Source organism: Pempheris klunzingeri, chromosome 14 (assembly GCF_042242105.1).
Source record: "Pempheris klunzingeri isolate RE-2024b chromosome 14, fPemKlu1.hap1, whole genome shotgun sequence".
In the NCBI taxonomy this organism is placed as follows: Eukaryota; Metazoa; Chordata; class Actinopteri; order Acropomatiformes; family Pempheridae; genus Pempheris; species Pempheris klunzingeri.
In genome coordinates this window covers 17,331,169-17,354,732 of record NC_092025.1, presented here as the reverse complement: position 1 = coordinate 17,354,732, position 23,564 = coordinate 17,331,169, and the positions used below count along the sequence as shown (strand labels likewise).

Here is a 23,564-nt window from a genome sequence, read left to right as displayed (position 1 = left end):
CCTCACGTAGAGCCTCTCTATAGGAACAAGGTTTCCCTCACAGCTTCCCACATCCACGTTGGCTGCTGTTGTTTTTTTGCACATCTTACACGTTTGTTGACACTTGATGTGATGAAACGATGGGGTTGATGGTGGACCACTGGATCTTTTGACTTGGTAATGATGTTCATTCTCTCTCTCTCTCTCTCTCTCTCTCTCTCTCTCTCTCTCTCCCTCTCTCTCTTTGACCTCCAGCATTGAAAGGTCCTCATACTGCAACTATGTGTGGACGGAGCAGGACGGCCTTTCTGTGTCTGTGGGCTTGCTTGCTTGTCTCCGACAGCGTGTTCGGTGGGAAAAGGTAAGAGCAAACTTCAACTTGCAAATGCATGTGATTGTATATTGCAATGAATCACTGGATAATTCAAAGCCACAAATAACCATTACATATCATGCACACTGCATAGGACTTAGATTTGAAGCCTTAGGCACAGCCAAACACATGCTCAGTGGGCTCATTATTATAGGTCTAAATATATGATCATGTCACTGTAATTGGACATTCGGGGACATTTGACATTCGGCGGACAAGCTGTGAAGACCACATTGGCTTGGGAAAAACATTGAATGCAGCTGAAAAGGACAATCACCTGTTAATGCTGGTGTATGTGCTTGCCCAATATTCAACTGGCTAATGAATATGTCAGTATATAAGTCAGGGAGTCAGCCTGCCAAGGGGGTAGCCGGTGGCACACCTGCTGGGCTGATATTCTGTCATCCTGCCTATTGCTTGGTTTATTGGGTTACACCCTTACAGAGCATATTCACTGTGGTTGTAACTGGGGCATCCCCACAGGACACCTCCATGCTTATAATTGCATGGAGGTAATAAGAAGTGCAACACAGAGAGAGAGAGGAGATGAGGAGCCAGAATAGCCACTAACCATGTTACCAGTGTTACACTTTTTTTGGTTCACTAGCCTTGTGGGACAGTATCTACACTGCACCGTGATATTTGGCACAGATCCGTGCACATGCTTTTGACAGTGGCTGCAGAGATAGTAGGGTCGATGTACAGACACACTTCTCAATGTCAACGCCGAGGTGTTGGATGTCACCTAACCAGAAGCAAACAAACAGAGAGCAAAAGGGAAAGAATGATTGGATAAGAGATGACAGCGATGAGAGCCACTGCCATGTGACTGCAGCTGCATTAATTCCCACATGGTTCAAATGCTGGGCAGCAATTGATGTGTAGCATACCTCAAAACACCACAATCTGACTCCACTCCTTGGATTAATGTGGATAACTTTGGCATTGAACACTACAGTAAATAAACATGCAGATCATCAGCTCTCATTCCATTGTGGTTCTTCAGGGGAATCCTGGAGAGACTGAAGGGATCAGGCTTTTCTGCACGGCTGAATAATTCAGTAGAACTGTCTCTGGCAGTTGACTTGAACGGTGATGTCTTGAGATGGTCCAGCTTGCTTCTCCCTCAGTGACAACTAGCTACACCACAAAAACACACATCTGTGCAGCATACAGTGCATGTTTCAGCTGACACGCCCCGAGCACATGCAGAACACGGCTGGAAAGTGTCCTGTTTCAAATATATGATGCCCTGCCATAAATCATGATTGCACACTGATTTATCTGATCCATAGCGTAGGTTTGGGATGTACTGCCTGGCCAGTGGAGGAGTTGATTTACTGGGTTTGATGTGCTGTATGTTGAGCACTTTAGAGAAAATGTAAAAAGTACTGATTACTTTACCGAGGAACTGTCACAGCAAACTGCAAAGCAATTATCACCCAAAGATTTACTGTATAATCCAGTCCCCTTCTTGAAGTCAAATACAGAATCATACACACACACACACACACACACAGACACAAGCACACACACACACCTTGGGGGATTTCAACAAGATGCGGTAATCAGGAAGAGCTAGCACTCTGCTACAGTATGTTGCCAACGAAAGAAATTGCCTTATAATTAGATATCCAAGTGACGAGGGAGTGAGAGAGAGATAGAGAGAGAGAGAGATGTACAGTAAAATGGAGAAGAGCAGAGAGAGAGAGAGAGAGAGAGAGAGAGAAAGAGAGACACTGGCAGAGTGAGTGTGAACGGCACTGTTGCTGTTCAGATGACCTGTAGATGGGGATGGTGTACAATGTTTTATGAGGAAGTGGCCCCTGGCTGATAAACATGTGTATTCTTCCACAGCACCTTTTCCCCATTCCTTTTCTTTTCCTTGACACACAGCTCTAACCCTCCACCATCCATGTCTCCAGTATACACCGGGAAGCAATGTTTATATTAAAATGAAAAAAAAAAAAAAAGCTGAGTGCCATATCATTACACACCTTCTTAATATGTAAAAAAGGAAAAAAGCTTTTCTATCAGTTTGAGCGAACAAATTTGACCTGTCATTATCTCGTATTAAGATGAAATAAAAGTCATTCATGAAATGCAGGGTCATAGTTTGGGCTCTTTGATAGATTCTTTCTTTCATTTTAACAAGAATCCCCATTAATTCCACTGATTATTAATGACTTGCAAGGATGGATTTTTTTCCCTTTTTTCCCTCCTACTAAGTGTATTTTAATTATTGGTGAACTAAAACAGCTAAGGGCCGTCCTGGCTTGTTTTTTTTTCTGTTGGTGGAGACTATAACAAGAGGACTATAACCTTTAGGGCAGGCCAAATATTGTTTCAATGTGAGTTGCTCTGATTTGACAAATTTGAAATGCCTAAATACATGCAGAAAGTAGGAATATTAAGAAGGGAAGGATTTGGAGGTTGTGTTTTATTTCAGCCTCAGCTCACATCCCTATGGATGCAATTTATGCTTCCTGTATTTATACGTAATTGGCTTCCTAGACCTGAGCAAAACAGATTAATTATTGTTTTGAATTTGAGTATTCCAAAGCTGTTACCTCCAAGACTGATGCAAAACAAAATTGCTCATCACACTTTCTACAGTATTAATGCTGGCTTTGGTTTTCACAGAGTTCTCTCTTTTTTGGCACATAGAGGGACGCTTGCGAATTAAGGGAAATTGGTGGCAGAGAGATGCGCATTAACCCTTTTATACAAATCCATGTGTGACGCGGATGGCGTGTCCTTATTTAGAAAGCAAAATGTTTAGCAGCTCACATTCAAAGCAGTAGGATCTGCCTCAATCCCACATCTTTGAATGTGAGGCTGTGCCTCTCGAAAAAACGCCACTCCCCAGTTTCGCTTAACTGTACCCTCACCTTTTCCCAACCTCGCTCTCTTCGCCTTTTATCTCCCCCTCTTCCATCTCCGTTATCTCCATCTTTTTTCTCCTCTTTGTCTTTTCCTTAGAGCTTTCCTTGCATGTTTCGCCAGAAGCCACTCTCCCCTCCTGCCATCCTTCCTACTTTTCCTTCCTTCCCGTTGCAGGTCCCTGCTAAATAATCTTGATGACCTCTCCCTCTCCTTGGAGCCTTTCAGCTAGCAGAGCTTGTTTCCAAACACTTGCTGTTTATTTAGCATGCAATCAAACTAAACGCTATTGGCATAAAAAGAGGGAGAGGATGATTGCTCAGCGGCATACAATACATTGTTAGAGACCATCTGATTATAATCAGCACTAACACACATGCAAACATGTGCGTGAATGTGGACACAAGCTTGCATATGTGCACACACCCTGAGCCTACAGTACATACATGCATTGATTCAGATGTGCATACACACACATGCAGACACATACTCTCTAACCATTCCTGTCGCATCTTTCCAGTATGATACAGTGTAATTAGGGGCTGTATTCCTGATTATGAGTGTGTTGAAATATTTATGCGTGGAGATGCCGCAAACTGATTGTGACTGTTTTTCGGCATTGCTCTAAGCATTTTGTTTCATGTTCAAAGAGCACATTCAGCAAGGCCTTTGTGGTCTAAAAGACCATATTAAGGTATAAATAATGTATTACGATTTCTCTATTCTCTCTCTCTCTCGCTCGCTCGCTCGCTCTCCTTCTTTCTCTGAGATTGTGCCTACATGTGGTTGTGTGCGCGCATGCACATGTGCGCTCTGCACGCCCCGGTTTTATATCCCACTAATGAAAATAACTTAACAGTTGCAAACATGCCTTTATTACTATATATCGAGGATAATACAGGAGAGTTTGGCCCCACGGGTTATTTTCCTTCCCTGTCCACCTTTGAACAATCACTTGCTCATTGAATCTTGTATCAATATGATCTAAAACTGCATGGTCACAGACTGAATTGTAAATTTGACAGTGAAATGCATCAGTTTTCTTATCCACTTTTCACACACAGTGTCATTCACAATGCATTTTGTGCTACTTCAACATTGCTGACTACAGAGCAGATCTTTTTTTTTTTTTTGTCTTTAATATATGATTCATATTCAGACTTTGTTCTTACTTTTTTGGCAGTTTTGACTGTAGTTTTTTGCGCTCTAGCTGTGACGACTTTAAATCTTCCTCTTTGCTTTGCCAGCTCTGGGCAGAATGGCATGACAGATGAACAGAAAGATAACACTACAGTGTTCACCAAGATCTTAGACAGCCTTCTGGATGGCTATGACAATCGCCTCAGGCCAGGACTGGGAGGTCAGTAAACCAAAGTCGTTGAATGTATTTTGTCCCACATGATGGCTCTTTGAATGCTTTCTTGAATGAATTCTTTTTTTTTTTAAAGATATCTATAAGAATTGCTTACTTTCCACTCTTATTTTACACTTAAAATATCCATATGACTAAATCTTATTGAGTTGGGTTTGCTTTCAGTGTCAGATTGTATGTGTAACAATTGAAAAAACGCTCATTCTTCACCTGCTGCTTTTGTGAAACTGTGACTTGTCATAAAGCCAGCCACTTCTATTACAACACAGTGAACGTCAGTTTATCGTGTGGGCTTCCCTTCACTCTATTGTCAACTGCCCATTGTTAGACAGAGAAACAAAATGGCAGAAAGACTGAGAGACGAATCCAGCTACAGAAAATGAACGAAATAGAGAAAGAGAAAGAAACAGAGGGTAAAAGAGAAAAGAGGGAGAGATAATGTGAGAAGTGATGTGTGAAGGACACTGAGGATCACATAGTGTGATGCAGCAGGCATCAAACAGACAAGCGAATAAAAGTGGGCCTGCTAGAAGTTCAGCAGCCGAGGGGAAGAAATTATGGATTATGATGGGTATCATTCATAAATCATGCTGTCATATTTCAGCTTCAGAATCACAAGGAACGAACCCTCACACACACACACACACACACACACACACACACATCGTCTCTGCCACTCCCTCCAATTTAATCCCCAGTGGACCCATTTTGGCTATCAGTATTATGGGACCAGAGTGGCATATTTTCAGTAATACAGCAATCCACGAATTTATTAAGAGATTGAACCACTGTCCGGGTAATGGAGCTGACACTGAAACCAATACCAGCAGAAATGTTTATCGACATCCAAAATGGCCATTTTTATGGTGGTGTTTGTTTTTCAATGTGTGCGCATGTGTGTGTGTGTGTGTGTGTGTGTCAAAAATAATGCTGAATAGATTGAATGGATCATAGGCTATAGCCAGGTGGTCTTGTATTAACAGGTAGTTAGGGGCTAATGAATGCCACTGATAGTCACTCACTTTAGCAATTTCCTGCTTCAACAGAGCGTGTAACTGAAGTCAAGACTGACATTTTCGTGACTAGTATTGGGCCGGTTTCGGACCATGACATGGTAAGAGTCTTTTCGCCTCTGTAAATGTCAGTGGTTTCCCCACGTCGCTGTCCCTCCACCCTCACCCACGTCTTCTAACCTCTCTGGGCTCTCCAAGCTGTAAGATAATTATTAATTTGATGATTCATTCCATTAACTGCTGATGTGTTAATAAAACTGTCACACGTGTGCAATGTATTTTCAAGTGCATGGTTCGTAATCTCTCTCTACATAAATGCCACCCCCTACTTGTAAATGTGACATGTGACTGAATGTGACTTATGTGCATGTGGAAATATGCTGTGAGCTCTGACCCCAGACTGTATTAAAAATAGCCCCAAATATTCTGTTAGTTTAGCTCGTAGGAGGAGTATTTATATCTCAGAGATCTCCCCTATGCTGATCTGTCTTTACTGAAAGCTAAGAAACGCTTGGATAGTCTTCAAGGAATTAAATATCACTAAATAAATGAATTAAATTAATAAATAGATAAATACAATCATCGGTTTTGTGTTATTGTGACAGATACATCATAGCTGTCGCTACCGGATTTAGGTGATGATCTTTCACTCCTGAAAAACAATTACATTGCAGCAAACATACTTTATGTTGTGTGCTGCTGTGATTTGGAAGGACAAACTGTATAACATCCCATTTTGAGATTTTTTAAAAATCAAATCTACAGTATGATGAGATTATGTGACAATGGGTGGCAATACGAAATTTCCTGATTTCTGTAGTGTTCCTCAATACGCTACCCAAAGAAAGCTGCAAGCTGTTCAAATATGAGCGTCTGATCTTTGCCCTGTATACTGGAGACCAATTAATTCCCTCCAAATGTCTCACTGCCTCTCCTTTATCACTTGTAAAAGAAAAAGAAAAAAAGATTCCTGTTATATGCACGTGAAGTATGTGTACTCTATTTGACATAATCCCAGTTAATTGCACTGGCTGACATGCAGCCCAGGACTATTTTGCTGTTGTGTTAAGGCCAGAAGGAAGCTGAACAGTTTCTCCATCTCCAGCCTTTCCCTATCCTGCTCTATTACCTTGAAGCTCTGTTTCAGTTCATACTAATTATCTTACGCGGGCCAAGTGGAAAGGGGGTGGGGGGGAGGACAGAGAACAAAAAACAGCCTGAACTGTAATTTTTACAGGCTCTCTTTACTCTGCCGGGCACTCATGTGGAACCATTAAAATCTGCTCTCAGCTATAGTCATTAGCTGCCTTCAAAATGAAATGTCCTCCTAATTTTGTGTCCAGTGCTTCCTTTTTGTGTCCAGTGTAATTTAGATTACTGAGAAAATAAGTTTCCCTGAAGATAAATGCTAACAATGACCATTTTTGGCACTTACCTAACAATGCAAAACCAAATACCAAGTGAGACATACCAACTGCATAAAGTGCATTAAACTGACTCTATAATTATGTACATAATAAAATGAAAGAAATGGAAAAGTAACAATAAATATTACTATGCGAAATAGAAAACAATTACTATACTGTAACAAAGGAGGCATTCTTTTCAATGATACCAGCCAGAAAATCATCTACTAGATGCTCCTTATGTTTGCCAAAGCCTATAACGTGAAGAGACAGTTACCAGGGAAAGGCTAGGCCAAGACTACCAGAAGAAAATCGAAGTGACATGAGAAAGAGAAAAGGGAAAAAGTGAGAACACAAAAAAGGTAAAAAGAAAAAAAAAAAAAAGTAAATAAGGCTGGATTACTCAGCCTCTTCCCCAAGCCAGCTCTATTAGATAGAGACAGAAAGAAAGCAGCTACAAGGTTGGAGTTTCGACTTTTTACTGTTTTGTCTCCTTTGTTGACATCTGTTTTTCTCTACCTTTCGCCGTCCGTTTGCAGGAGTACACCATTGATGTCTTCTTCAGACAGAGCTGGAAGGATGAAAGGTTAAAGTTTAAAGGCCCTATGGCTGTGCTGCGTCTCAACAACCTGATGGCCAGCAAGATCTGGACCCCCGATACCTTCTTCCACAATGGCAAGAAGTCGGTGGCCCACAACATGACCATGCCAAACAAGCTTCTGCGAATTACAGAGGAAGGCACGCTGCTGTATACCATGAGGTAGGCTGACATGTTTTACAACACCGGTGCAATCAAGAAGCTTAGAACTAGCCAGAGAGAAAGAGGTTTTTGAGCTCGGAGAAACGGTAGAGGCCTTATGACATTTTAATATCAGTGCACAATGTATTCATATCATCTGAATTGCAGGGTGGTTGATGTAACTTTATGAACAAACTATTAAGAAATCATTAAAACCTGACTAGTGACTGGTTTCAGTGATTTCAAGAGGCTGGCCTTGTTCCATATTTTATAACAAGTCCAATCCAATCTCTAAATACTTTCTCACTCTCCTGTGCTGTCTGTAGCTCCCATTCCTAAGTCCATTTAGAAACACAAATAGTTTCTCAGTAATTTCCCCAAACAGCTACTTTTAAGTAAACGCTACTCAAATTGAAGTAAATAGTGGATCTGCTGGAGACCACTTTCAGCAAACACACATTTGGTCCACTAGTAAGTATTTACAGCACCCAAATGGTGTGTATAGGATTCTCATAATACATTACAGTGCCCACGTTCATGGCAGTGAAGGAATATATGTCCCAGTCTAGCTGTGCGGTTTATTGGTGTGTTTAATAGTTTTTGGACAATGATGGAGATCTGTGGCGCAGAGGATTAAGCTACGGTGTCAGGCATTACCAACACAGACAGTGCTTTGATAGTAATTCATAGTTGGTTTTGACCTTGATTTTTGGTAATTTGTTGTCAAATAATTTGGTATAAAATTAGCAGGTTTATCTTTTAAGCCATTAAAAGCAATTCTAATACAGTATACTTTTTGTCAGATTCAGTGAATATTTCCTCACGGTCCGCTAGCTGCCTGTTCTGTGTGCGCTGAAGAAACATCCAGCGATTGTACACGGCCCTGGCTCTATAACTGGGAAACAATGTGACTCGGAAGGAGCCACACAACACTACTCGAGGGGGGGGAATGGAGAGAAAGGGGGCAGTGGGAGCGAGAGGGACCGTAAATCTGACACATGATAACGATCTAAATATGCCGACTAGCTAAATATCAACAATCTTGTCCTGAGACTATGTTCCACTGTGAATACACACAATATTTATGTATTGTTTTATAGATTATGGTCGCCCATTAATAAGTTCTGTGTAGCACATACATTTTATTACATTTGGTCATTTTTCCATTGCAGTGTTCACCGGGAAAAATAAAAGTTTTACCCTGTCATGATTTATCACTGTAAGGATGCAACCTGACAGTTGTGAGCAGGAAGATAAGGTGTATGACCAACTGAGCCGAGTTTAGAGCCACACATGGCACCTCGGCAGCCTTCGGCATACGGCTGGTAAATGAAAGCCTCAAAGACGGTGCAAACCTTGATGCATACCACAGAGCGATGCTAATGTGAAATGTCCAAGGGAAGCAGCGTAAAACATTTGTTTTAGCATGTTTACTAGTGGGGGGAGGGGGCAGAGGCGGAGCCCATATTGCTGTCACAGATGAGCGAGATGAGGGATGGATGGGAGATTAGTGTGTCACGGGTGGCCTGACATGCTGTTTTTCACCAAGCTGTCAGGAAATAGAAACCCACAGCTCAGGGAAGTGGAGCGTTTCTGTTGGTTTGGGGAAAAGTATCTGCAGTTTGACAGCGTTTGGTGCTGAGAAACTAGAAATAAAATAGCTCACCACATGTTCCTGGTGCCTGACTGTACTGAAATGTCATTCGTGTGCCTTAATCTGCCGGTCGTCTTTCTCACACCTCCACCAGCACTGTCACAATTCCATTTCTTCACTATCATTCTTTTTTCTTCTTGGCTTTGCCACATGCTCTATTTTCCGTACTTTTTTTTTTTTTTTTTCTAACTCACTATCCATGTCTGTATGAATCTCTCCAGGCTTACAGTAAGAGCAGAATGTCCCATGCACCTGGAAGACTTCCCAATGGATGCCCATGCTTGTCCACTGAAGTTTGGCAGCTGTAAGTGGCCTCTGTACTCACACACACCCTAACAGACGTGCACATAAACACACATGAGCACACCACACAGACACACACGCCCCTCTGACACACTCTCACTACCTCATCCAACTGGAAGCACGACCCCGGCACCCGTCCCTGATAAGAGATGACAGTGTGGTAACAGCTGTTCTCCCAGAGGAACTGTCCGCCAAGGCCCTTCTGGTCCCCCCATTCAACCCTGCCAGGCCCTGCAAGACCCTGCAAGACCCTGGCAGGCGTGCAGCGCACAGACCTGTGTTTATCCAAGGCAGCACTCTCTGTAATATTTCCAGAGCATCACACCAGCTGCTCACCGCTGTCAGCTACCCCTACCCTGCATCATCCTTGAGAAGACATAACAAGAGATAGAATGATGGAGGTTGGAGACGAGAATAGAGAATGAGAGAAAAACTAGAGGGGAGAAAAGTAAGGGGTGGGTGCAGGCAAAAATACAGCAAAAGTGAAACAGATAGAGAAGTGAGCATCACACTGTCTCCGTGCCATTCTTCAGACAGCTGCACAGCGTGAGTGAGAGGACCAAGCTTCAACCCCCTTTAAATTGAACTCACTCCCTAAATATTTCAGTGATGAGCTCTCTTCCTTATGCTGCAGTCTGCAGTCGAGCCATCCTTTCCTCTGCAGTGGTCGAGCCACACTGCAGCTTTGACAGGTTGGGTGGCCAGAGGGAAGAAAAGACTGACTTGGCTGTTTTAAGGTCATGTTGTCCTGTTGGGATGTTGTTTGTTTGTTTTCCTATAAGTTGAGGGATGACGTGTCATGACATGACATGATGTGACTCGACATCACATCACATGCTAAAATGCTAAAATATTCAAGAGGCAAGAAAATAGGCAGGGTGAGCTTAGATTATAAAAAGAAAAAAGAAAAGATAAAATGCTGCAGACGAGGTTAGCAGACACTCTAACAAGGTGAAAGAAAAGGATAATATGCTTAAATAGCAAATGAGACAAGACAAGCAGAATTGAGATGAGAGCAGACCAGACAAGATGAGAGAAGACAAGATGAGACCAAGTGAGATGAGGTAAAACAAAACGAGAGGATGTGAGTGGGAGACCTCATTTTGGATTTGGATTTTTTTTTTCCACCTGGCATCCCTAACAGCTCCAAAAATATAACCTGCAAGACAACACGTGACAACGGAAGACCAGCAGCAAAATAATTTATAACTCTTCACTCTGTTCCTCCTTGTCAGATGCCTACACTCGAGCAGAGGTGGTGTATGTGTGGACAAGAGGGGCTGCCCAGTCTGTGGTGGTGGCAGAGGATGGGTCCAGATTAAACCAGTACGATCTGATGGGGCAGAGTGTGGATTCTGGTGTTGTGCAGTCCAGCACAGGTACGCTTAAGTTAGGTCTCAAGATGCGCTTAATTATACGGTTTACTGTGAAATAATTAAATGCTTTGAGGGGAAATTTGCACTTTGAATTAATGTTTCTACATTTAATGTTCACACTGCATTGCCTTGAGTTGATAATGCATAAAGAGTTATTTAGTCAGTTTAAAATATATATATATATATATATATATATATATATATATATATATATATATATCACTAAACAAACAATGGTCTGAAACTGTGAATTCTGCATCAGCTCATCTGCATCTTTAGTGGCATCAAGATTGTCACTTTACTTCTGACAGGTCATGTCCCAGATTCATAATTTCCCTACTGGCCATCAAATCTTTTTCCACCTCCTCTCTTCTCCATTGATACTGGCAAAAATTAGTGACAGCATAAAATGGGTGACCTGCTTGGAGTGGTGTGAGCTGCAGGCAGAAAGTAGTGCTTAAGACAGCCCTATCTCCTCACGTTAGGCTTTGCCTTATCAGCAACAAGCTCCCAACTGACTACACCTGCCAAACTTGATTGGTTGACTCGAGTGATTGATTCTTTTTGTTTAATTTGATCCACTTATTTGTGTCTCTGAAAAAACCTCCAAGTTAACGAATTGGTCTAAGCAGATTAAACCCCAGTGCTGTTCCCGTGGCATTCTCCCCGTGACTGGGCCTGAATGCACTGATGAAATGGATCATGCCTGGGTATTGAGTTTGGTGACAAATGACACCCATAACTGTGCCAATAAATCTCAGCTACAATAAAACTGAAGGCCAAAACACAACAAACCATTTGGAAAAAGCACTCTTGACTGTAGGGACAGGTACAATTGATGTCCTGAGTGTGTATTTAAAAAGTACTACCTTTGTTTGTGCATTCTGTCTGACTTTTGTGTCTTTTGTCTGCTGACTATAGGAGAGTATGTTGTGATGACAACCCACTTCCACCTGAAGAGGAAAATTGGTTACTTTGTGATCCAGACATATCTACCCTGCATCATGACAGTCATCCTCTCCCAAGTGTCTTTCTGGCTCAACAGAGAGTCCGTCCCTGCCAGGACTGTCTTTGGTGAGTCGTCTGCTCTCCTCTTTTCTAAACATCTGTGGGTTGAGAAATGAGCCCGTCACCAGAAGGTTTCAAATCTGTTTTTTTGAAAATCAATGTGGAAAATATGACGACAGAGACATCAGGCACTCACTGAAAACTATAGCGCTCTTTAGCAAGGCACTAAACCAACTGGGATGCTAAAAGAATATTAAAGAAAAAAAAAAAGTCTGAATGGAACAAATACATAATGCAGCATCTTAATGTTTTTATGTCGCAATACGACTTTATGTATAGGGATTTTACCTCACAAATATATTTGCCTACTGACAGAAAATGTAATACATTGCATTACGAAAGATGCAATTTGTAGGCTTTAGCCACCTGCTCCAAAAAATAGGGCACAGCATATCACCTTCTCTTCCCACCCTGCTCTTCCCCTAATAAACCTTGCAATGTCCTCAAAAATGTACCGTGTAGGGATTAACTCATTGCCCCATCTCATTCAAGGTTCATTTACTTGACTTCAACACAGGGCTGCCCCACAAAATGAGATTTAAAGCCCCTTCATGCTCCCAACACATAGAACAATAGTTTGATCCGGGGCATTGAGATGAAGTCAGGTCTTTGTGAAAATGTGGGCAAACGGTCTTTGATTTCCTGCTGCTTGGCCATCTTGAGATCCATTTCATCCGCTCCAAGTTAACGCGACCGGACATTAACCAAGAGCAGCCTTAGGTCCGAGCTGGGTTAACTTAGCTCTTATCCCCCTCCTCTGGGGCGATCGCACCATCCACTACGGCATTTGGTCCAGCTGGACGTTGTGGGCAGTGATTGCCTTCAGGTCTACTACTCTTAATCCAGACTGAAAAAATAACAGATTAGACCTTTGCTACAAAAATGTAACAAAGGATAAAGGAGTTGCAGCCGCTGCAAATGGACTGTTTATCAGTCCGTTTTGTGTTGTCTTACGTTTCACTGAGGACTACTTCTCTTCTTCCTCTCATGTTGAAAGGAGGGCAAAGACTGCATCCAACAGTGACTCACTCTCGCTCCTTAGGTACAAAGAGATAGCACAGGCTAAGGCTAACTGGTTAGCATGCCAACCTCAGTAGATTTCTGTGCAACACAGTGCATCGACTTTATTGCTTGACAGGCATTTCAGTCAAAAAAATAAGTGTATTTTGATTTTTGATACCAACTGATTGAATCTTAAAATTAAATTAGACGTGGCTTTAGACGAAATAGAGCAAAAGTGAGACACACAGCTTTTTCCCTACAGCTGACAATGAATCTGGAGTGCAGCTTTATTTCTTTCCACCTAGTTAAAAAAAATGTCTTTGCTGTCAGGATATTCTACAGAGTGACACGTCTTAACTTACAATACAAGATAAGATGTGAGTGTGAGGGTATGGGGGAGGCTGAACACGGGGTCCTCCATCAATTGCCTCACGGTACATGGTGCTACACTTTGTTGATGACTGATTGGCAATCAAAGCAAAGCCAGTTGTGTGGTGGCTTTACTTGACATCACTGGAGAAATATTGTCTGATATGGATGAAAAACATTAAAAGAATAGTTAAACGTTGTGAGAAATGTGTGCTTGTTTCTTTGATGAAAGTTAGATGAGAGCTGCAACCAGAGGTTAATATCTATCATAGTTTTAAGCCTGAGAAGGGATTTAGTCAGAACACGAACAGAAATGAAAAGTGTCAAAATACTGTGAGAATTTCCTCGGGTGCACTGACTTCCTGGTCTCTCTGCTGGTTGCCTGGCAACCTAACAGTGGTATCAATTTTCTCATCTAATTCTGAACATGAACGCTAACAAGCTGTGAAGTTCGCCAAAATCCTTAAAAGGATATTAAATGTTTAAAAAAAAATCAGATTGACCAACTGCATCTTCAATCCAGACTTCATTGTACGATACTTCTATTCTAGTCTGCCTCTGCACCAATGTGGTGAACAAGAGCTTTAATCAGTTGTGGCTGGCTGCAGTAGAATTTCAAGCACAAGGCTCAGTGTGAATTTAGATTTACGTGCTCTGAATATGTTTCTACAAGTGTGTGTGTGTGTGTGTGTTTGTGCCTGCCTGAGTGTGATGTAAGTGTTCGTCAGTGTGTGTGTGTGTGTGTGTGTGTGTGTGTGTGTGTGTGTGTGTGTGTGTGTGTGTGTTTGTGTGTGTGTGCATGTGTACATGAGTGTTTGTATGTGTCTGTGTCTGTGTATGTGTGCGTTTCTGGTGTGTATCTGTCTGTCTGTCACACTAAGGTCTTACATAATGCCGCCCCAAAAGGAAAGCTCTTGCTAGTCTGCAGCATGCTCTGTAGCAGCATAGCACAGCAGCAAGCAGAATGTCCTTGAGTTACCTCACCCCATACTCTTTCCTCTTCTTTTTCCTTCCCCCCCCCCCCCCCCCTCTGTCTCTCTCTCTCTCTCTCTCTCCTCATGGATGTCAGTGTCTCCCCTGGCCCAACACTTAAAGAGCTTTCATAGAAACATTACACATGCTGCTCTGCAGTCTCCTGCAGGTTTTTCCTACTCTTTCTGCAATGTTTTGGTGCGTTCATGTGTCTGAGTGTGTGCCACAGCCAGCTACCTGCGGTGCATGTCACGTGCTGAGGGGAAATGAGGATGGCCTAGATTAGATTCAAACAACTATATAGGGCATGTGCGAGTCCCTCATGCTATCGTTGCTGGTTCTGCTTCATGAGATTACATGCACGCAGCATGTGCACACAAATGTGTGCGCATGCTGTCATGAAGACACAGGGCAGTACATCGTCCCAGTATACTGGCTAGGTCATTCATGTGATTAATATGCATCAACTGAGACAGCAGATGAATGAGTCTGTTCTTCAAAGAGGTTACAATGTCAATATCGCTGTAAATGAATCATTAAAAAGACATAGAAGACAATCAAAATCATTGCCATCTTAATCCTTTGGCTATCATCTAAGTCAAGGATTTATGTGGTATATCAAACCATTGTACATGTGTCTGGTGCTATTAGGATGAAAGAGTACACGGAGCTGTCTTCACACAGAAGCTCTTTTGTTGCTGGGATACGGTACATTGTTACCTTGGTGAATCATGTTGCAAAATGCAACCTAAATAACAAGCTACCTGGCAGTATTCGGTGTAAACTCAGTGTAAACACTGGAATAATGTGTTGAATGTTCATATTAGAAAGACGTTCATGTCTACTATGGTGTCACTGCTCGTAGTGTTTTCTGTGTACAGTTGGAAATGTGTGAAATGTGTGTTCCTGTGAAACAGGAACAGTATCAGAATACAGGAAAACATAAATAACATTTGATATATTGAAGGAGAAATGCACCTGTGTGTGATATGTGTTGTTCTTTTTATTGTTAGAGCCTTGTCAAAGGAGAATTTCTGTCACCGTCTGGGGCAGACAATAAAGTCTATCTATCTATCTCATTATGTACATCTCATTTCAGTGTTAAAACGTGTCACATGTCTAAATAATTTCATTTTTTACCTAAACGGTGGCAAACTTAATAGTTCCGACCTTATGACATTTCCAACCGAGCACACTTCCAAACCGAATGTTGTCGCATTAACATAAAAGCTACTTTTAGACCGTGACATTTGCGTACGAGACACCTTTGTCTGAATGACAAAAAGCAACTATTTTGACAGACACTGTAGATGAAGCCAGCAATGCTTCTTATTCCATGTCTGAGAAGGGTTCTAGGAGTACAATCCCCCACCCACTGACATAAAATATGGTGTTTTTAACATCATGCAGTATTTATTGTGGGAGTAATCACTAAACCGCACAAATGAGCGTTAGTCATTTCTCACATAGACACCTATTTACTGCTTGCATTCTCTTCTTTCATTGCGGAGCACAATCGCAGAGTATCAAATGGTGCACCGATACCAAGAATAAACAAACAACTACTGTAATACTATTGTGTTTGTGTTATCACTACAGATGTGATCAGGATTATGTTTCCGACACAGATGTCCAAAGCTGACACAGAAACTCCATTAATATGAACAAATGCAGCACTGAAAACAGTTTAAATTACATTGTGTCTATGAAGCACAGCCTCTGCACTAAATCGTTTCCCTGAAGCCTGCCCTGTAGATGAATAGGCAATTTAAAAACACAGCAGTGGGTAGAGTTATCTTATTTATCATTGTGCCGATTAAGAGGCTGATTAGTTTATACCCAGTTCGGTGTGGTGGAAAACTGTTGGCAATTTATTTATTTGCTGTCCAAATGAAAACCAAAAGGAAACAGCCAGTGATGGTACTGATATGGTGCTCGCTCTCTCTCTCTCGCTCTCTCTCTCTCTCTCTCTCTCTCTCTCTCAGCTGTCACGGAAACCAGTGCTCAGAGGATTAGCTCGCATCCTCCTTTGCTCTTTAAGAGTGATTGGCTGGGTATTTATTGGTTCTCCCGTGATGCTGTTTAATGTATCAGCTCATTAAGGAATAACTCCATGTATGTGTGAGTTTGTGTGTGTGTGTGTGTGTGTGTGTGTGTGTTTGTGTGTTTGTATGGGAGGGTGGGTTGTACGTTTTGGAGTTTGGTTGTGTATGTACACAAGTAAGCGTGTGTATGTGTCAATGCAAGTGTTTGTTTTCTATATGTGCACATGCTGTTTGTGTGCCTGTGGGAGCTCATAAATTCATGATTACTAGCTGATAACATCGTAGGCAGTATTGCTATGTACTATGTGTGTGTGTGTGTGTGTGTGCATTCGCGGCACAGTTCCCACAGCTGTGGTGCTGGCACATTCATTTAACTCACCCGCCAATCAACATGTCAATTTATTTCTTCTTTTATGTAAATCAGAGGTGACGTAGTGACTGTGAAGGTAATGTGTTTCTGAGTCAAGCCCCCCCGAGGCTTCAGTTATTGATAAGGTATGAATAAATGAGTAGCTGCAGCATGGTGATGCTGATAGACATCCGACAAAGACAGCTACACTCCTGGGACTGGCTGAGGGAATATAAAAACTTGTTTGACATCTCCCTACACAACAGTCATGTACATTCATCAACAGTCTTTGCTATTTATACAACAACGGTCCCCTCACTTGTTTGTTAGCATAAAATCCAGCCAATTATCTACATGTTCCTTTAAATGGAAAAATACTCAACTGTGACTAAAATGATCTGTGCCTTCTAAAAGTAATAAATAATGTTTACATACAAAGTCTTTGCAGAAGCACAGTATTTTAGACTTGTTATAGTATACTGATTGATGGACTGAATTTTTATTGACTGAATTTTAAATTATGCAAGACTCTTGCTGTAGGGAAAAAAAAAAAAAGTGTTAACTAGAGTTGTTTTGACGATCTGAGTATTTTAATAGGTTTTGTTACAAGGATAAAGCATCAAACAGTAGTTGCATCTTTGCAAGTATTGTCTGCATTGTCCTTGCTCAGGTGCAGTTGTGTACGCCAATGAATGGTTTGTAAAACACTTCATTAACTGCAACTTTACTGCGAGACTTTCTTAAGCACCCAGCCTGGATACAGCCTTTAAGTCACACACAAAGGACTACATATTCTTAGAGTGAGCTGGTGTCCCACTTCACAATGTACCATTGACCTTGTCCCACATTTTGATTGTCATGTTTGATTGGTTGCCTACTCAGTCAAAACATTGTCAGAGGCACATTTCTGCCTGGTATGAGAAAGAGAGAGAGAGAGAGAGAGAGAGCATATCCATTTTCCTGAAGGCTCACTTTCCCCCCACAGAGATTGGAGATCTGTGGCTTGGCTGTAATCCAATGGGTGAGCAGTACATTTTACTCACTGGCTTGAGATTGGTCAGACTAGTTGAAGCCTGTCATTCAAGGGCTGTCAATCAAGTGCTGAAAGTAAAAACTACAGAGCACACAGTCAGAAAGATTGCTATCAATAATAATGTTAATAATAATAATGATAAGAAGAAGAAGAAGAGTTGTGGTAAATACTAAAATAGCACATGTTCACATTTTCAGCCACACCTGGAGCAATTTCTTTTCTAATCTGCCACCTCTTACAGGCAGTCTGCCAGACTGATTACCTTGATAGACATTAAATCAAAATTCTATAAAGCTTTACCTTGGTGTGTCAGAAAACCATTAACCATGTGGACATTATCTGCCCCACATTCTCTAAAAATGCACACTTGGAATGTTTGCCTGTGTGTAGTCTTATCAAACTTTTCCTTGCCTGAGGAAGCAGTGATAGCCTTCCCACCTTGAAATAGTCTGTCTCACCTTGTCATTCATCACCTTAAATCTCTAATTTAGTTTCCCCAAATTTGCTTTCTCGCACCGTCTTTCTCTGTATCTTGGCATTTTCTTTTACCCCCACCATCCAGTACGTGTGTATGTGTGTGTATTTGAAAGTGAGCCTGCAAACAGAGGCAAAAACCTTGTTAGAAGATATGTATCATATAAATCAAGTGTCAGTGCTTGTGCACACTAAACTAAATTGAGTGGAAGGAACTCTCAAGAATTGAGTTACACTACTATTAATCCAGTTAGAACTTTCCAGATCGGTGACTTTGTTCATTAACAGCCTTCAAAGTTTCAAGACTATTAGTTACAACATGTCAAATGGAGTCATTTAAAACCAGCTCTGGAGTCATGTTCTAATGAATCAACTTACTAGTGTACTAAATTATTCCTAAGTACCAAGTAGGCCTATCGCTAAACAGACACAAATGAGAATAGCTCCTGGAAAGGCATAGCTATCACACTTTTACATACATAAATACTTACTTGCAGTCTATTGTAAACACACACACACACACACACACATCCCTTAAAAACATCAGTGTGTGCAAGCAACAAAGCAAACCAACACTTGCATCATTCCAAATTTTATCACCAAATGTTTTTTCTCTTTTCTTTTTCTTTTTTTTTTTTTTCCTTTTAAGACGTTGGAGGAGTTGGAAGACTTGTTTCCATGACAACAGAGCTTGTCAAACACAGTAAAGTATATATGATTCCAAGCATTGGGGCGCTTTTGTGAGGACTTGTGTAATACCCAGTGGTTCTGCCTTCATACGCCTCCATGAAATCAAGTGATTTACTGGCAAAGAAAACACCTGACAGATTGGCACCACTCTGTTGCTTTGAACCACCATCCCTTACCTGTCCACATCCCCTTCCTTCTACTGTACCCCACATATCTCTAAAAAAAATATGCTGATAGGCCTTCATTCTCCTCCCACATATGTATCTGGGTTATTTAGTTGTTCCCTTTGAACGCTTCCTCCACTCCATCTCACCTCTCTAGATCTCAGTATAGACGCAGCGGATTTGAGTTGCTGTGCTTTTGTGCTCCAGCACCTGCTGTGGCCATAAGCACCCATGATTGCTGGCAAAATCACTCTGCGCTGGCTGTTCTCCAGTGGAGAATGTTCTGGCAGCCATCTCATAAGCAGTGACACCTTGATGTTAGAGTTACACTCCACTGGAGAATCTCAAGACACTGTTCCCAAATATAAAATAAAAATATAAAATCTGGTGCTTCCACTCAAATTATACCTTTGAATAATGCACTGTATGTGTTAATTCTACAAGTTATAGTTGCATATAACTAACTGGCTGCAGAAATGAAGGTGGCAGCATTTAGTTCCAATGAAAGATGTTGTTACAGCTCAGTGAAATAAATAATAGTAAGCTTTGGACTTAACCATGCGTATATAGTTCCCTTAACATAACCTTTACTGTACCTTAATCATGCTTAATCTGTCTCGAGCTGAAACTATATGGAAAACAAATGGAGCAAAATGTGAACAGTTCTTCTGCATTAGATCTCGTTTAGCTTTCGTGTGAGCGCGTTTTTTCGTGTTGCCTTTTTAACGCCTTGAGGGAAAGCAAATGGCAAATGTGGGCTGTGAACATTTGCAGCTAAGTTTAATGTGAATGTTTTGTGACATGTTCTTGAAAATACAGCATGTATTCCCAAAAATGTCATTTAGCTAATACAAATTAGCTCTATATGTGAGCATAATTCTAAATTGAGATGGAGCGGTATGAAATATCTGGTAATAATATGTTACTAAGCATCGCTTAATATTTTCATATCTCCTGCTGCCATGCATTCCAGTGTCAATATATCAGGAAACCATTCAATGTCCTACTTAGCAGAGGCTGCAGTGCAGAACATGGTCATGTGTGGATTTTACAACATCACATAACGGTATTAATACACTTACTGCGGCATAAAAATGCCTTTTATCCTTCACATCTCAGTGTGTTTAACTGCGGCTACATTCCTCATTTTCTCCCTGCCTGTGTACATTACTTGTAAGGGTGCCTGAGTTATCAAATTGGAATTGAAAATTGCCACTTTCATGTGAAGCTATGATTTGTTTTTGCATTTGTGCAAGTTGTGCTCAAGCCAAGTGCAATTATACAACGTGTGATGATGAGGCAGGTGTTGATTTTGATTATTCTTGTATGTCCTTTTCAACGTAATTAAACAAATCATCTATCAGGGACATTTGATAAAAGAACATGCAATGACAAGCTTAGAAAACAAATTTCAACAACAAAATGCATTATAATAAATTACTTCGACCTACTTATTTGTTGTTCCCTTTGGAATCCTAATGAACACTGAAATGTATGACTACGCCCTCTATGTACCTACTATGCAGATCCAGTAAATCCATCAGAGGTGTCTCATTCAGTTAGGGCTAATGACCAATCATTTATTTGGCTCTGATTAATGAGAACATAATAGTTATCATTTATGCTTCATGTCACAGAACCAAGTCAGCAATGCCAAAAGCATGTGAAAAGAGAGTGGGAGGATGAGGAATCAGTGATTCATCACTTAGCACTTCATCAGAGCTGAGGAAGAAGAACTATTCATAATTCTGAGGGAAAACGGTAACATTACAGGACGCATGTAATAACTCAGTACCGGCTGTTTTTCCAGCTTTGAGTTGGTGGACACAAGAAAAGTAACGCTGAGCGATATAATGTAATCAAAAAAAGCGACCTCTGTGAAACCTTTTCTTTCTTTTGACAAATAAGATGGATCTCAACAGTAATTTGAAGCTATGGACCAAATATTATAAGGTCACTTCGTGGCAACCTTTCTTTCTTGCTAATGCAGGCCCCCTTTCTTTGACATATGTGATTATGAACCTTGACGTGACTCATTTTTAGGTAACTGTCTTTGTAGTTTTGTACGTAATACTTTGAAAGGTGATGGCCTTTAAATCGCAAAGCCAGCTACGAAATGAGTCATACTGAGATAAGGACGGACATTATTTAGCAGCTTTTAAAGTTTAAGCTTTTAACTTTTACGTTTAAAATAAAGCTTGCATGGGGATTTTGGGGGAAACGGATGATCTGTGGATCTAAACACGGAAGTGTGTCAGCTGAGCATCATGTGCATGTGTGTTTCTACGTAAACATCTCCCACCACATGTATGGGAGGGTCCTCTCTGCATATTCTATCATTCCCGTACAAGCCAGCTGTTCTTCAGCTCCCTTCACGATAGCAGAGGCTGAATTGGTGGATTGTTTGCTGCTTGGGCTGATGTTATTTGGTGTGTAAACATCTGCAGTAGCCTGTTCTGTGATGAGCACCGCATCGTTAGATATGCTCTGACCCAGTTCCCCTCTCCCTCTCTGTACAGTGTCTCATCTCAGCGTTCAGTAGCTGATGTCGTAGCTTAGCGATTCGGTTTTTCCAGGGTTGATATGCACTCCCTAATATGAGTCACTTTGGTTAAAAATATGCATCAACTGCATTAATTTATGCCTTTTCATTTTTCATTTTATTGTAACTGCTTGTGCATCAGTGCGCAGGTCATATTTAGAGGGAAAGCCTATTTTGCCTGCTATTAGTCAGCAGCAGTATCTATGAGACCAACTGCATCTTCCAGCTGCATCTGTGTAAATTTCTACTTTTCAAAGCCTCTTCACAGCACAAGCTGCAAGACTGTATCAGCTGCTCATGTAGATTAATGTTAAAGAACTGCTTGCTGGGTTTGATTTAAGAAAAAAAAAAGTCCCTGTATGCTGTTATCTTTAGATTGCTCCAAATATAGCAAATATGTAGAGTTCACTGGTTCCTGCACAATGTTAGATTATATGAACAGTCACATTCATGCCTAAACACTTGGGTCTAAGAAATTAATGAAGGTGGTTATTGCCCGCAACTTATTTTATTGTATTACATTCTTCTTATTTGGAAGAATCTATCAACACACTAAACATTTCCTTTTCGTTTATTAATGGTACACAAATGTGCAATCATGTGAGGTTTGATCAGATTTCACATATCCTCCTTGTGTCTCTCTCCACAGGAGTGACCACTGTCCTGACCATGACCACACTCAGTATCAGCGCCAGGAACTCTCTCCCTAAAGTGGCCTATGCCACAGCCATGGACTGGTTCATTGCTGTCTGCTATGCCTTTGTCTTCTCAGCACTCATTGAGTTTGCCACAGTGAACTACTTCACCAAGAGGGGTTACGCCTGGGACGGAAAAAGTGTGGTGCCAGAGAAGGTATCTGAAGCCCTTTTCTTATATTATTTATACGCTGCATAGAAAAATAGAGGTAATAGACAAAAGCTTGATGTGGTACATGACATGTGGTACATTAATTACCCCATTTCTTTAGTTACTGTGTCAGTGCTTTACCTCTAACAAGACTCAAAATGAGGGCAAATTCACACATGTAGGACATATATATATCCAGTTAGCACTTTACTGTTGAGGGAGCTTCGCCAGGCAGGGAACACTCAGTTGTTGTTGCCACCTCATCTCATAGAAAATGCAATTTCAGTAACATGACATGAACATTAATAGTTTAGTGTCCGTCTTGTGCTTTCTGCTCCACTTGTCTCTACGCTGCAGTTAGCAGCCCCAAATTCTTCTCTCATCTCTCAGCTGTTTTTTATTTTAATAAATAAATAAAATAAAATAAAATAATAATAATATATTCATATTTTTACTAAATATTCACCAGGCCTCGGAATAACATTCATGTTTTTCACAGGAATTGTGCAAAAGACATAAAATGCATCTTCAAAGAATCTGAACTATATCCCTCTCACTTTTCCCAATGCTTTCCCCAACAAACAAAACTAGCAAAAGAAGAAGAAGGAGTCCCTCCTGAAGAAGAACAACACTACAGCTTACCCAGCTGCTACTGCTACAGCCTTCGCCCCCAATATTGCCAGGGACCCTGGATTGGCCACTATTGCCAAAAGCGCCCCACCGCCCCCAACTGAGCCCAAGGAGGAGCCAAAGCCCAAGCCTCCAGAGGCCAAGAAGACCTTTAACAGTGTGAGCAAGATAGACAGGATTGCCAGAATAGCCTTCCCTCTGCTATTTGGAACCTTCAACTTGGTCTACTGGGCGACCTACTTGAATAAGAAGCCCAAACTGCAGGGGATGAATCCACACTAA

The 23,564-nt window shown here is 41.2% G+C and overlaps 1 protein-coding gene across 1 annotated transcript; it reads left to right on the top strand.

Moving 5' to 3' along the window:
• The first annotated feature begins 260 nt into the window (after positions 1–260).
• Positions 261–23,564, top strand: gabra1 (gamma-aminobutyric acid type A receptor subunit alpha1). The gene is made up of 9 exons (XM_070844234.1): positions 261–340; positions 4,483–4,595; positions 5,654–5,721; positions 7,566–7,786; positions 9,641–9,723; positions 10,958–11,101; positions 12,020–12,172; positions 22,456–22,658; positions 23,244–23,564. The coding sequence occupies exons 1-9, from the start codon at positions 261–263 to the stop codon at positions 23,562–23,564; spliced, it is 1,386 nt and encodes a 461-aa protein (XP_070700335.1).